This window comes from Hesperophylax consimilis, chromosome 6 (genome assembly GCF_061612785.1).
Source record: "Hesperophylax consimilis isolate HC1 chromosome 6, BYU_Hcon_1.0, whole genome shotgun sequence".
Classification (NCBI taxonomy): domain Eukaryota; kingdom Metazoa; phylum Arthropoda; class Insecta; order Trichoptera; family Limnephilidae; genus Hesperophylax; species Hesperophylax consimilis.
In genome coordinates this window covers 18,217,718-18,233,773 of record NC_142841.1, presented here as the reverse complement: position 1 = coordinate 18,233,773, position 16,056 = coordinate 18,217,718, and the positions used below count along the sequence as shown (strand labels likewise).

Genomic DNA, 16,056 nt, shown 5'->3' with positions numbered 1-16,056 from the left:
CATCAGCATTTCAGTGTCCATTATAAAAGTAAAAACATCTGCTCCTCTTGATGTACCTTCCAAATCGTTGGCTCAAGAATGAGGAAGCAGAAAACATGGCTCAGTCCTCCAAAATATAAATAAGAAAAATACATGGGAGTCAAGCAAAATAAATCTCAAATTCAACCACGGTGCGTACGTTGTACCCACAAGTTTTGAAATTTTACTTAATGCATATTTTTCCAGTGTCACAAATCAAAGCATTTATGAATAGTGTTTATCGAAACATCGTCCTAAACAGCGACTTGCTCTCCTTACCTCCAGGTGGACACCCCAGACAGCGTCCTTCAGAGCGGGATGCTGGGGTTCTGCCCTCCAGGCGACACCGCGCTCAGGTCAATGGTGGACCCCAGGGATTACGACCGACTCCGATACTTCCAGATGAACGGGGGAGTGCCCAACACCTTCGAAGAAACTATTCATAGGGTGAGACGTCGAAACGCACCCACTTCCACCAAGAATTGCTTGATCTTGGGTTTACACTACTTGTTGCAAATCTGCTAGGGTTTTGGTCATGTGCAAAAATAAATTTTGGTTTAAGGATATTTTATTTTTTTTGTGAATGTTGGTTAAGAAATTTTCGCATGTTTGCTTGATGTTTTGGTCTGTTCTTCTTGGTTCATTGGTCATTTTGTTGTTATTTTCATAGGTTTGGGCTATTTTTATCTTGATCAGTTTCTTAGATGCAGAGTTTTATTGCGGACCAGTTATGCTATGATACTGGTTTCAATCAATGGTTATTTCTTGCACGAGGCTTTCTTTGTTTAGTCACTTTATATCGGAACTATGAAGTTTTTGTTCAATTACATTGTTTCTCACTTACACTATAGCAAATGTAACATAAAGCACTTCATAAAAATATTTTCTTATTCACCAGAAAGCTTTGCACATAAACAATATGAATTGTCACTTTTTTCGCACTGAGATGCACTTTTTTTAAACGATGTTCTAAAAAAGAGGGCTTACAGAATGTATATTTTTATAACAAGGGGTTGAAGTTTTCTTTGTAAAAACGGTGATGAGTGGGTTTTAGGAGGAACGGTAATTATTTTTTTTTCGAAAGGGTAAAGAATAAATTTTATACCATTCATAAACAGCGTAAATTTAATTAACTGTTTTATTAAAGCAAATTTATGAAGCCTTGCCAAAAAATCAGTGGACAAAGAATGAAATTCAAAATCCAATCAAAAATCCTCTAAAATGAGAATACTATATTACACGGACCATAAAGCGGCCAGATCCGTAAAATGGTTTTACGACATATATGATTATCGCATGAGCATGAGACTCCGTTATCTGCTGCCCAGTCGTTGCTTTGTGTGTCCACATCGTTAAGTCATAAAATATATGACGCTTAAAGCGCTCCTGAGTCTGAAACTATCTCTCTCAGATTCCTAAAGAGACAAAGTAAAGAAAAAACTAGAAATATTTTCTATCTTAAGGGGTACGTTGCTCGCTTTGTTCAAGCTTTCAGGTCAACTCTTTCAACCCTGGCGATTTGGTGGGGTGATCATTTGTTTTCTGCTTAGAAGTTTATTACCACGAAGCATATTTAAATCCTCAATTCAGCTTATTACGAATTGCGCTACAAGGTTTAGCTTCAAGTAATCGAATTTATTTTATTCTTGTCTATTTTTGTTATTTATAGTTTGGCTTACCTAATTATTTTGGTTCTCAGAGCATGACTTGCATGGTTCAATATATTCGAATAATGTTATACTTTATATTCCTGGAATGCCTTTTACTGTGCTGTCTTTTAGATTAATGTGAATTTTTTAGCATTCAGTTCTATTTCAATTTTTAAGCATTAAAACCCGTGTAATTTTAATTAAAAATATTTGTTCTATGATTTGTGAACATTCAAGATTCCAATTATATTTTCTTGAGTTGTTCATTTTAATGGAATAAGATCTAATCTCCTGCAAATGACAACTTGAGAAAACTTTTTTCGTAAAGACATAAGCATTCTTAGACACGAATTCACAATCTAATGTGAAATGTATTTTGTTTCAGTTAAAAGTACAGGAAGCGATGAAGAAAAAAGAAAAATTTCATAGAGAACATGAAGAGGTATGGGCAAATAATTATTTTCAAAATTTTATAATCTTGTTGGTATTTCTTGGAAATACGCAAATGTTTGGCACATCACATCCAACCGATGAGGGACCGATTTAGATTTTTCTTCTGTGTTTTTCTTTAGGGTTTTGGTTAGCATATCTTTCAGGTGATTTGTTTTTGCTGATCAACATGACTGAAATATAAACTTCAAAGTATGGAAAGCGATTCCGTGTAAGGTTTCTAGGATGGATTTGTTTACCAGGAAGCGTGTTTAAATGCGCGATCACTTAGCGAATGCAGCAAATGTATACAATACAGGATCAGCCTAAGAATCCCTAGCTATGGTTACTACTGAGTAATCATAAGGTTTATTTTTTACTTACTTCCTGATAGTAGAATTAAGAATTTTATTAAAAAAATCCAGAATCACACCATTATTCCACTACTATAATATTTGATATGGTTTCTTACAAACTTCTTCAGAATAATAAGAGTGTATATAGGTAGGTTCTCTACACGAGTGTGCATACGAAAAGCAGATGTCGAGGAGAGCCCTCCGTGCCTCTGTTTACATAAACATACTTCCACAAATGCCTTTTATAAATTGCACATAACTTTAGATCAAATATTGCGGCAGTTAGTTGTGACGAATCCTCTTTGAAATATGAGTTTACCGTTGTAAATTGCATTATAAGCCTCGGTATAGCGGGGAGAGTGGGACATTCCGAAACTTTGAGTGCCTTATTACCGTAGAAAACTTTGGGATTGAGGATAATAATGTTTCTTCAGCGTGTGTTTCCTGCTTTTTAAGTGAAATTTGTCGAAACAAGTTTTGTCGCGGACGTCCTCTGCATTAAGATCCCTTCGGAGATGAACAAAGTCAGTAATACGAGTTGGAAACTTTCCTTTTCACTTGTAATTTCTTCTTTCGGCTTTGTTATCAATGTCACGGTTAAATTTTGTGTTATGGTAATAATAATATTTAGATAAACATCTGTCTGTTTCATATGATAACTAAAAAAACACACATCACCTTGCTCTTAATTGGTTTATTTACTTCAGAAATACTTTTAAGTGGTATTTTGAAATATTGAAAAACTTTGACGTACGACTATGACTTCCTGACTTTTAAACCATATAAATCTGTATAATCCATTTTTTTAAGTATCCCAGTGTAGAATTGTAGGTTTATTTGCTAAACGAATCTACGGTTTTGTTTCGAGGTTAACAAAATTTCTAAAACCAGTTTACCTTCAAAACATGAGGAAGGTCTACATGAGATTTCGAAAAACCATCCCATACCCCTTGTCCATCCATTAAAGCAGAGTTTTGATAGTTCTTAAAGTAATTTTCATCAGTTGATGCTCAAAATAAGAAGAAAATTAGTGTCTTCATCTGATTCCGAAAAACTGCATGTAAAGCCCGGACAACGCCGGGGACTTTAGCTAGTATATAAAAAAAAACTTGATAATTTATATGATATATTTTAATTTTATTAAGATTTCCCCTATACCATGTAATTTTATATCGGATTTATAATATTAAATGGAGTGCATATTTTCCTTCCAGAGAAAGTTAAGATGGCATATCTACAAACTTAATTCGTATTTTCGTTTAGCTGTCAAATTTCTTTTTTTCCATTTCGGCATATTATTTCATATCGGTTCGCTTTTTCCAGTGTCTTGTTCTGTTCTCCTTCTATTTCGTTCGCCTATAATATTTTTGGTCACGTGTTTTACTGGTGAATATTTCATGCATCAAAGCGCCATTTTATTTATTACTTATCGAGTTTCTATTTCAAAATGGGAAAGCATTTTTCTCCGGGTGACTATTATTGCCGTTATGGTTCCCGCACGCAACACCGAAATAATTTCTCAATTTTTGTAACGGTATAAAAATGACTTTATTTATGTGCCTCCCTTAAATAAAACCGCTTATACATCTTTGTTGAGTGTGCGAATAAATGAATACCATAATATTTTTCCACATTCTAATATCTGGAGTGAGTGAGTTCTATCAGAACGCCTACAATATGCCCTTGTAACAATTGTCTCAAAATAAGATATTGAAATGTCATCAGTACTAGCGTATAGACTTCTTTATCCTAAGAAATAATAAAAAAAAGTCTAGTTTGTAAAATAGATAAATGTTGGTGTTTTCACAAATCCTAAAAACATCCTACGTACCATATTTCATTTTAAAGATGTATTTTGATGGCCTTACTAATTTGATATATTTACCTTTGTTTTCAGATCTTACGAGACATTAGACACGGCCTACTGCATCTTGGGAGAGAGGGGGGTCGTGGACCAATGGGAGGTAAGAAGATGACCGCCAGCTATTATCTAATTAGATTTATTATATATCCCTTACTATTAATAATATATTATTATCAGTTTCTACATAAAGTATTGAGTAATAAAATAGTTAGCTCTGAATTGCTATCCGTAATTGGTTTAAATGTTCCAAAGAGACGTACCAGCACATTAGGCTTCTTCACATGGAAGCCAACAACACTAATGCAGCAAATAATCATCAATTACTCTCGCAAAATATACCCACTGCGAAAAATTACTACACTTGAAAATTGTTCATAATTCCTTGCTAACATACATAACTAATTTATAAATTATTTTAAAACCAATTACCCTTTATTTTTCATAAAACTTTTATTAACTGTCGATTAAAATTCGTAAGCATATAATTCTTGATTCCAGAACTTCTCTTTATCTCTCTAACATTTTATTCCAATTTATTATTATTACTAAAATAGTCATTAATTACTCCCCTGAAATATCCATACAAATTGAAAATATCTCCCGAGTAAAAATAAATTCCGCCGACGGGAATTGAACACGCACCTTCTGATGTCCGGTCAAGTTCTCTGGACCACTGAGCTACGTCAGCTTATCTCTAGTAGTACAGAGCACCTGACCGAACATCAGAAGGTGCGGGTTTAATTCCCGTCGGCGGCATTTACTCTTAATCGGGAGATATTTTCAATTCGTATAGATATTTCATGCGAGTAATTAATGATTATAATAATTTGTTATCATTTGTGCTATGCATAAAAACCTTATCTTATAAACATTAGTTGATCATTAAAAAAATACTAATATATTTATTAGTTAAGATTAAGAACCATTCTCATCCCAGGCGAAATAACTGATATGGTATTCATCTACGTAATGCGTACTTTAACCGTGTACAATTTAATTAATTTGTATGTTTCTTAAATAAAAAATTAACAATAATTATGTATTAGCCTTAATTTGCTTCACATAATACAAAGATACTCCATATTGTTAGCTTAACTAGATAACTATTGTTAGCTTAATTAACTAGCGCCAACGCTACTTGCAAATACCGCATAAAAACACTTTGTAAAAGATATGAATCGAGATTTTTGCCACTAACAGTATTACCGTCGTATTTTTTGGGTTTTCAAGGTGTTTTACGCTTCTTCCTGCAAACGCTGTCCGAAACGTTGGCTAAATAACGAGAAAGCGCAAGATGGCGTAATAACCCACAAATTAATCACGATAGTTTGTAACATCATCGAACTGTCTGTGAAGGCATTATCAAAATCTCCCTTCAGAAGGCAAAACAGCTGTCACGTGTAGTAATAATTACACTGCAGAACATGTTTAAAATAAACTGTTTATCTATGCACTATTACCAGCGATATATTGAAAAATTAGTTTTGATAGGCTTTTTAATAAGCTAAAACCTATATAGATTATATTTTAAGTTCCATTTTTTTTTCACTTAAAACCAAACAGTAAGGATTCATAGTTAAAGCTTAAATTCTAACAAGATATCATCACAGTTCCTACTCCTTTATAATAAAAAGCTTTGCGAACTTTCATATTTCATTTTTTCAAATTTATCGCGTAAAGTCCAAGCAGGAACCTAAAAGTATTGCTTCCATTTCAAGATTAAACTGCGGGATATTAAGACAGAAAACGTGGCCGGGTTAGGAGAATACGGTAAAATAGGCGAATAATTATCACGGTGAATTTTATTCGCGATTGTGAGAGTAAGCGCCTATTTGCGAGGTGGCAATAATTTTGAGTTCCTGGTTAGTATCCGGATAAGAGACTAGCTTGAATGTGTGTACCGCTGATACTTTGGTTGGTAGATTGGTTGAACCCAGACGGTTATACAAACCCTACCAATGCAAAAGTGTTGAAGAACTATTGGCTCTCAATTGTCTTCTCATTTTAAAGTTGCCCAACCTATACCTAAAAAGACTGATCTTCAAGACTGCCATCGATTTAAATTTTAAGATAATTAACTCTTTCAGACCGGAATTTAAACTTGCAGTACAAAAGTTATTTTAAAATTTTCGATTAATTTTTTATTTTTTAAGTTATTGCTACTTTCATTATATATACCAAAAATTTAAAATTTTGTTCAATTTAAAAAAAAAAATTAACTTTGAAAAAATATCTTCAAAACTTATATCACAGAAAAATTCCATTGAGATTAAAAACAAAAATCATCTTTCAAAATATAAAAATGGTCACCGCCTTATGTAGTAGTCAAAATTTAAAGAAAAAATTGCGGGTAGATCCAGTTATACCAGCGATTGGAAAACTAAAACCGCTAATTTTTTTTCCTCTAGTTTGTCAGGAAAAAATTCTGAAATATATGTATTTTCGGTTCCATGCTAACTCAACACAGTGACTATTCAACACACGATTGAATTAAAAACGATGAAAAAAATTTTAACCTAACCTAACCTATTTAACCCAGTTAATAAAGTTTTTGTTTCATCACTTTCCATGACTTCATATAACTTTTTAAAGATGTGATGAATTATCCATTTTGATGATTTAAAAGGTCACCGTATTTTCTTATATAAACCGGTCTGAAAGAGTTAACAGTCCCATTGCTAACGATGGAAACTATCCCACTAATGTAAAATAGTTTCGTTGGGATAGAAAATGCTGTGCCATCTTCATAACGCCAGACCTTGCTGTTCCAAGGATTTGTATAGCTTCCATACATACAGATTTGCCGCTTTATGTTTTAAGATTAAAATACTATTATTCTAATTGCAAGAATCAATATCATTGTCTCGATTCCGATATAGGTCAAAAGCATTACAAGATTTATGATTTTCGGAACAAATATTTCAGCATGACGTACTTCCATAAATTTATCTATTCACGATATTCAGTCACGTGAAGTGGCAATTTAACTTATTTTGAAATTTTACTCGCAATAAACAACATGGCTATGGGAGCTACCTTCCCAAAATCATCTTCCATTTGAATAATGTTCCCTTGGCGTGTTTCATATCACTACCAGATTTAATCCAAATTCGAGTTAAAATCATTAAAAGACTTGTTTTCGTGCTACGAGTAACTCGTGAAATGAATTAAGACCCAATAGTTTTCGGTGTTTTTAAACTATCTTTCCGTTATTTTTATACTTTAATTTATCAACCACTTTGATGGTTTTTCTTTTAATCATGCCTTATACAAAGGTAAGTATGAACTCATAATCCTACATAAAAAAAGGAATCTTTAAAAAAATGTTATAAAGTAATAATTTTAACTAACATTTTTGAAGACCTTAAAATAAAAATAATTTCTTTAAAGGCTTCTCTTTAAGTATCAATTTTTTTTATTTAAGATATTTTTAATATATTATATAAGTCATCAGTTGTTTTTAGGTCTACGGCCTGTCTCATATCTGGGTGATCTGTGCGTCTCTCTCCCGACCAAAAATAACATCCGATGCTATTTTAATTCCAACGGTCATCATATAACGTACCCAGCATGGATCCACTTTAGTTTGAAGATTATAAAAATATTGTCGGCCACTTTAATGTGTCTATTCCTAATCCACTCGTTCATTTTCCAACACGCAAAGAGATACCTAACATGGCGCTTTCCGCGACTCTCTGTTGTAATCCAAACACAAAAGTACGCGTAAACTATTCATTTTAAAATAATCGCGTTCGTCCGTGTTATTGTTACTTCGTATTTTACTTGTAGCTCGTGAGATTTTCTGATAAAATTTAAGAATTACTTTGTGATTTCTATCAGATGATCGTAGTAATTGAATGTCCCCTGTTGACTACCCCTGCCATTGGCAAGTTGGTTGAACGTTCTGTTAATCGGCTTAGCCCTCGCCGCCGTTCTAAACCCATCGATAATATTTGGAAATTACAACGCTTCGGTATTTTTTCCGCCAGTTTACTTGTTCGATATTTGAATATTCGTTTCGGATTCCATCCGGCGATTTAAAATTCCATTTGTCAAAAATCCAACACACGGATGGGTAAAGATAAATAGACTTGCTGGATGAAAAATATCCCTGTATATTCCCCAAGATGAGTTTTTTTTTTTCATTTTCATGATTGGATTCGAGCCGATTCAAATGATCGCTATGGGATTGAAAATTATGATTTTATAGTCAAATTAGATTCATTGTCAATTTTTTACAATCGCCGCCGATCGTATTCCAATAAGCACATATTGCACGTACAAATATTCCTTATGTAGATTGTGAGTTAAATTCGTCACAGAATGTATATTATTTAGTGAAAATATACTATAACTATTATGGTTTCATATATTTGAGTGCATACTTTCAATGTTGAAATTATTAAAATCAATTTTACGTATTTTTAATTAAGAAACCATTTTAAGTAAATAAGTGGATAAGAGTTATAAATGTTATTAATCATAAATACATATTACTATTATCTTCATAATATTTAATGTGCGACCATAATCTTTTAACCCTAAACGATCCATTTGACATTCTGTTAAATTTTGCGTTTCAGTTTAACATTTCAATTGGGATTAACTTTAGGACGTGTATTTTCTCTTCCCGTCATGCGCTGACAATACAGAATTATTTTCTAAAACGACTTTCCAAGTACCTTTTGGTGTTACCAAGTTTTAAATTAGTTTACAGAGAGAGCTCTGGAGCCACGATAAAACTTTTCAAGTACATTAAATAGAAAATTCCATTTGGCGGCTGTCTTTTGTGTATCAATTGGTTTATTCTTATGGTAGAATTTACTTTGTTTTGTTTGTTTTACGTTAAAAAATTGTTATTTAAGTAATATTGTTGAAATGATCTCCCGCTTATTATTTCCTTAATATGTTTCATTTAAGGATTTATTTTATAATGTTCCCCAATGGATTCGGTGGAAGAAGGATTTAAGTAATTATAGTCGGATTAATTTTAAGCAAGAAAAACATATGAATAATACTAATATAATAATATGACACGATTCACTGCACGACTATTGATTGGTAAAGGATTCCACAGCAAAGCATGTTGGTAATATGCGCGTCTTTTCCAGATGACACCTACATGTATGACGAGGATGCTCGCATGATGGGCCTAGCTCCCGGCCACTGGTACGATGAGCCACCATACGAAAGTGACCCCGAAGATTTCCTCATGGGAGGAGGTCCCGTACCGACAGCTACAATCCAAAACGGCCGAGTTTGCTTTACTCTCAACATGAGAAACGAGCCTAGGGGAGAAGGGGTGATCTCTCTGAGAAGCGCCGGAGATATTTCCCTACCCAGAGAAAGCTCTCGGGGGGCCCCTAGAAGAGGCCTTATCCTACCTCAGTCTGGTCCCTATCCACCGACGATCATTCCTCTGAGATCCGCTAGAGACAGGGAGAGCGGAGACTATGCAGGATCAGATATCCAATCAGTAAGCTCCCGTTTATCTGGCCTTTCAGTTGAGACCGGCCGCTCGGAGCTAACGGACGGTGGACAGAGAGGGAACCAGGCGGGGTACAGGCAAATGGCTGCTTACAGAATGAGGAGGCCAGAAGACGGACTCTCGCCGCACAGTTCAGACTATGAGGACCAGGAAGAGAGCGAGAATGATTCCCAGCACGTCGCTACTGTTCACAATGTAAGTTCCACAGTCTTGCTTACTTTTTAAAAATGGTGTTCAAAATCATCAAATTTTAGCAAATTTTTGACAACTTTGTTATTTTCAGTCAGCAGAAGATTGCGAAGGAGTATCTGGATTAGTTGGAAGAGTACGAGGACTGAGACAAGATGTTCAAAGAAAAATTTCTCGGTTAAGGCTTGAACAAGGAGTGGACCAGCCCCAAGGCAGACGACCAAATAACGACCAGGCATTCCCGTGTTCCAACAGCTCATTTGAAAGCCTCCCTAGTGGATCGGGAAGTAGTAAGTACCCCCTCTATCAGCAGCTTAAAATGGTTTAATCGCTTACTTTGTTTGGAATCATGTTGTAATGTGTTGTACTTTTTTCAGGCACACAAGCCCTTGTCAGAGCAGGGAGCAATCATTCATCAATATCAGCAGAGGATAATCGTGAACTCAGTCCAACGGGTCACGGCCCACAAATACTTTGCAGGGCGAGGGCTCTCGTTGATTACAATTCTAGTTCTTATGACAAAGATGCTTTAAGATATAAGGTACATTTTAGATTATTATACTTTTGACTTTAAAAAAAAAATCCTATGTTCAGTAGTTGTATGTAATCGTGTAAAATAATATTTCTTTCTTTAATATACCTTAATATAGTATATCATATTATATAATGTTAACAATACATTATTTTCATTTCAGAAAGGAGACGTTATCGACGTTATCAATATGAATGCGTCTGGCCTTTGGAGAGGAATAGCACACAATAGAGTAGGACATTTCAAATTCGTTAACGTGGAAGTATTATCAGATCGGATAATTAGGAACAGCGCCAGTGCCAAATGGCTTCACAAAAACGCCGCTCTGTATGGATTCCACAAGTCAAGACCAACAACTGTGGAAGAACTGTTGCACAGGATAGGAATGCAAGAATATTCGTCGATCTTTATAATGAACGGATACGAAGATCTAGAACTCTTCAAGGAAATAGAACCATCAGATCTGGACTATTTAGGAATTATGGCAGCGGACCACCGAGCAAAGATCCTGACAGCGGTTCAACTGTTGCACGACTTAGATTGTAAGTAATTTTATCGGCTATACTTTTTTGGTCTTTCTTTTTTATTTGCTGTGATTCACTTGATTTATTTTCACACAAAATAAACATGCTTTTGAATCATTTGTCTTTTATTGCTTACAACACACTCACAACACAAACATCACATGTAACGATCATCATTTTGTGCTTTTTTACAATTTGTTTTTTGAACTTTGCATGAAATTAAAAATGTTATTTGTTTTACTGACTTTGTTCCAACATTTAATGTATTATTGTTCAACAGGCAGCGAAGGAGATATCCATGGATCCAGCTCAGAGGGAGATGACTCCAAGAGGGGAATGACTCAACAGGTAGAGTCTCCGTTTGGAAGGCGACAATTCCCGAGGGACTCCGGCTGCTATGACGCGCCCCTTCACATCAAAACATCTCCTCTTATTCACCGCTCAGACAACTCTGATCATGAACAAAACAGCAGCGACAACACATCCAACAGTCCCAACAACTTGGATTCCGTAGTGCAACAGTGTAGTAACGAAATCCTCAAGAGGGTAGAGTCGCAACAAGCTCACAAACTTAATACAATTAAAGACGATAGAATCGAACAATATCATCCGAATATTCCAGTGCCAAACAGTATAGTTTCTAATGTTAATAATGAAAAGTGCGTTAGAACCATGGATTCTTATGTGATCGCCAGAGGGCAAACAGTTTCGGTGGAGCCTTCCAGGTCGCGATCGAACATCATGAATAAATCCGCGTTGCGTAAGAACGCGATGCCTTCGCTTTTGAAAAACTCTTCAAGCAACGTTAGTTCTCGGTCTGCGGCAGCTCAACAAGCTGGCGTTCCGCACTCTTTGGCTGAAGACATTTGCGAGTCCGATCACAAGTTGAATGTGGTGAAGTACATAGTAGGTGGAGTCAACAGCGCGAACAGTCAAGAACCAAGTAGCGGTGGCTCGGGAGGAGGGTGCTTGTCGGAGAAGAGCAGTGATTCCGGAGTCAGCAGTAGCTCGCTCAGCTCAGCCCCCTGCACGAGAGAGTCTTGTTCCAAGCCCCAGCCTCTATGAAATTCACTTCAGACGGAGGTGGTGAGGTCTTTACACAAAAAGAAGTTAACCAGTCCGTTGATTTGTGACAAATAATCTTTTTCTTGTAATTTTTACAAATTATTCACTATTTCAAACAAAATCCTTCGTCGTGGAAAAACAAATAATCATTTTTAATGAAACATGTGATTGAAAATCAAAAGAGCTATCAAAACTCTATAAATTTTATATGTGTATACAGTTTTCCCACATTTATTGAATCTTTTGCCTTTACTTTTGAAAATCATTTTGGAAGACACATATAGGTCAGTATTACATGAACCCTCTCCATTATCAATATTATATCTTTATTTGAAAACAGACTACATAATATTATGTGTAACTTTAACTTGCATCTCTGCTAATACGAATTTATTTTGCACAACTCACATCGTGGGCCTAAATGATTTGTGTACACTGTCCATTAAACTAAGTTTTATATTTTCATAATTAAACTTAATCTCATTTTAAAATCTGCCCCCGAGTATCAAACATCGTATTTATTAAGTGTATATTTAAAAGTAAATCTCGTACAATAAATGTTAATTCTTTTTTACAATAAGTAATGAAGCAATAAAGAAAACCTAGGTAATTTACATAAAACCAAATTCTTGTTAAGAGTGTAAATTATTATAAAAATTGTAAATAAATAGTTAGATACCAATTTATGGATAAAGCATGCCATTTATGATTAAATTTAACTGGCAATATCAAATTACAAAGATTTATAATCAAACCTTATTATATTACTTGTATATACCAAGATGTCCTAATTTAACATTACTGAAATGCCATCAGGTGACCACAAAGTCCGCAAAAATTCCACCATTCAAATTAAACATTGATGAAATGCTATCGGGTACCGCAAAGTCCACAAACATTCAACCATTCAAATTAAAAGTTGCTGAAATGCCATCAAGTGACCGCAAAGTCAGTGGAATTCCACCATTAAAATTAAACATTGATGAAATGCCATCGTATACCGCAAAGTCCGCAAACATTCAACCATTCAAATAAAACATTGCTGAAATATAATCGGGTCCTACCGCAAAGTCCTCAAACATTCCATCATTCAAATTGTATTACTTCCTGCTAGTGTAATTGCAAATCTCAATGTTCGCCTTCCGTGTGTAAAATATCGATGTAAATTCACAGTAAATTTCATTTTAGGTGATAGTAAATGTCGACTGGATAACCTCCATTTAATTATAAAAAAGACATAACTAGTCTACGAGATTGTACATACATTTTTTGTTAAATAGTTTATACATGTAACCATTTTTCTATTTAAATATAAATAATTTATATTATCTGATAATAATATAATTAATTTATTAAATCTTAACATTGGCATAAGTAGATATATATTTATAAAAAGAAAAGCGATGTATATTAATAAATATCACATTCACTTTACTAATGTAGATATTTCTTGCCAATCTGTTTTATTTAGAATAAAGGAGTTATGATTTTTTTGTATTATTGCTATGAAAGATGTGTACGAGAGGTTAATAAGATAATAAATTTATCAAATATTGAAGTGTTGTTGTTATTATTTTTTTTAAATAACCACGACTTGTATTTTATAAAACACACTAGATGAAATATCACTAAACAGCTCTACAAAAGATAAATATATATGTTATGAATATTCATCTTTGTAACACTGAAACATTGAATCAAATATATTTTTTTCCTGACAATCAACGGGATACGAAAGGTAATAAAATTAAATTGTCATATCTAGTGCCTACCTACATCATAGGCCAGGGGTGGAGAATAATATTTTTATCTTAATTTGAATATCATAATACAAAAAGCAGAATAGGAAACCCGCAACCCTTCAACGGATGCAACATAATTTGCAGTTTGTGAATTTATGAAATTAGTATTATTTATAAAAATAATACAATATTTAGATTCTATGTACATGGATAATAATATGTAATATTATTGTGATGTAATCGTATGGTAATAAGTTGAGTATTGAAGCGATAGATGGCGCTAGTCATAAAGCTTACTCCGGAGTCCGACAGATGTCGCTAGAGTGTAACAATAACTTGTGAGTTGAGATTGACAGGGAACAAGCTTCTCGAACCACAGAATTACCAACCCTCGGGTAATGAACAGTGCAGCTAAATCCACACATATTATCTGTAACGCAAATAAACACAATTATAAATAGAATATTACTTTTAAAAAAGAGTTCCCAACACTCAAATCTGCAAAGTAAGGCATATATAACAATTATCATCTTCGTAAAGCTCCCACGACGAATGATTGGGGAACTCAGACCAAGATCTTTTTTTTAATGTAGCCGTTATTTAGATAGAGGGTGCAGCAAAACAGGCAGTGCAGTTTTGAAGGCCTATAAAAAAAACGGCGCACATTATAGAAAAGGAGTTTATTTTATTTTATTCTGTAAATTATGCCGTTTTATGCAAGTCCTGAAGATGACATCAGAAAGATGATGCCCCCCAGCAGCGATACATTGATGAAAGCGATTTCTGAAATTTTCGGCCACATTTTGGCACATCTCGACCGGGTATAGCGGCGATTTCCACTTCGAGAGTTCTTCTAAAAAGTGAGGCCGATGTTAAAAAACATTTTTCTTCAGGTAGGGCCACCCTAGAGACGAGCGGACGGCGAAGCCCCAGTGACAAAACCATGGCAACGACTGAAAACGGCACGACCCTCCCGACACAAGAGACCCATCCCAGGTCCGTACCCTATCCACACGGGATTATGGTAATTCAAAAATACTAGTAGATATTTCAAACTTGCTCAACCTAAATTGGGAAACCCACGTTGTATAAATCGTAATCAAAATTAACGCATCTCTTTAAAAATAATTTTGTTTGTTGGTTCTGAAATGTGAAAACTTCAGCGATATATATTATCATGCCTTACGTTATCTATAGTTCTACAATAATTTTGGTGTCACATTTAAAAATGTATTATTTTAAACTTCATACAGCTGCATTAAAAAAGTGGCGAAATAAATTTCTGAACAAAGAAAACACAGCTTCCCTTGTAACTCTTACTATTATTTATGTCTCTTGTTGCAGCAGTAGTTTCGCGTCCTGCGGTTGTCTCACTATTTAAAGTCAGAGCATTTCTTTATTTCCATTTATTATGCACGAGGAGCTTTGTTTACATTGAAATATTTTCCAGGAAAGCAAGGCAGTCTAGATGTTTCTCAGTTTTAGTTATATTTTCTCGTCATTCCGCCATCTTAATTGCATTTTCCTCGAAGAAAAAACTGTTTGTCCTTAATTACCTATTTCCTCGAGCTTTCTACAGTTTTTCTTCTGTTTTCTCTCAACTTTTTCAAGTTTTTCTATGAAATATCAGAGCAATAGAAAGGGGTTACCAGGATTTACACGCAAAGAGTACCTTCACATTTTTATTTCATGATGTCTAAGTTTTTTTCTCAATATGTATTTGTAGAAACGAATCAAGAATATTTAATGGGAATCCCGGCTGACATGGCTTTAATATGAGTAAGTTATTAAAGCCATAACAACAATATATTATTATTTAAACTATTTGAATGTACAGCATTTCCACATAAACTAACCTGTAGGAAGTATATATATAAATCGAATGTTGTTTGGTAAAACCTTCGTGCCACAAAATGAAAACCTTACTACAAAAACGAATATTTACAAATTCGCAGAACAATAAAATCGTTAATATAAGAAAGTGTTTATTTGTTTTTCAAAATTTAGATTTGAAATATTGCCATTCAACTTAAAAGCGATATGAGGGTTGAATAATTTCATCTACAGTTTTCGGAAAAGTAACATTTTCAATGAGAGTGGCTTGAAGGATTTTACCAAAACACAGTGGGTATATATATACACATGTGTGTATTGTACATGGTGATCGTTGATTCAATGTGAATTAATAAATTATACGAAT

The 16,056-nt window shown here is 34.2% G+C and overlaps 1 protein-coding gene across 6 annotated transcripts in view; it reads left to right on the top strand.

Moving 5' to 3' along the window:
* Positions 1–13,587, top strand: part of LOC149423011 (uncharacterized) — a 508,308-nt gene extending 494,721 nt beyond the window's left edge. For 3 of the 6 annotated variants that reach the window (XM_089632424.1, XM_089632423.1, XM_089632427.1), the window contains exons 6-13: positions 304–465; positions 2,053–2,109; positions 4,350–4,416; positions 9,428–9,999; positions 10,088–10,283; positions 10,371–10,534; positions 10,689–11,067; positions 11,330–13,587. In XM_089632424.1, coding sequence (XP_089488550.1) covers positions 304–465; positions 2,053–2,109; positions 4,350–4,416; positions 9,428–9,999; positions 10,088–10,283; positions 10,371–10,534; positions 10,689–11,067; positions 11,330–12,114 — 2,382 coding nt within the window. In that variant the 3' untranslated portion in view covers positions 12,115–13,587. The remainder of the gene's footprint in view (positions 1–303; positions 466–2,052; positions 2,110–4,349; positions 4,417–9,427; positions 10,000–10,087; positions 10,284–10,370; positions 10,535–10,688; positions 11,068–11,329) is intronic. The other 3 variants (XM_089632426.1, XM_089632428.1, XM_089632425.1) reach the window with 3 other exon arrangements.
* Positions 13,588–16,056: the final 2,469 nt, after the last annotated feature.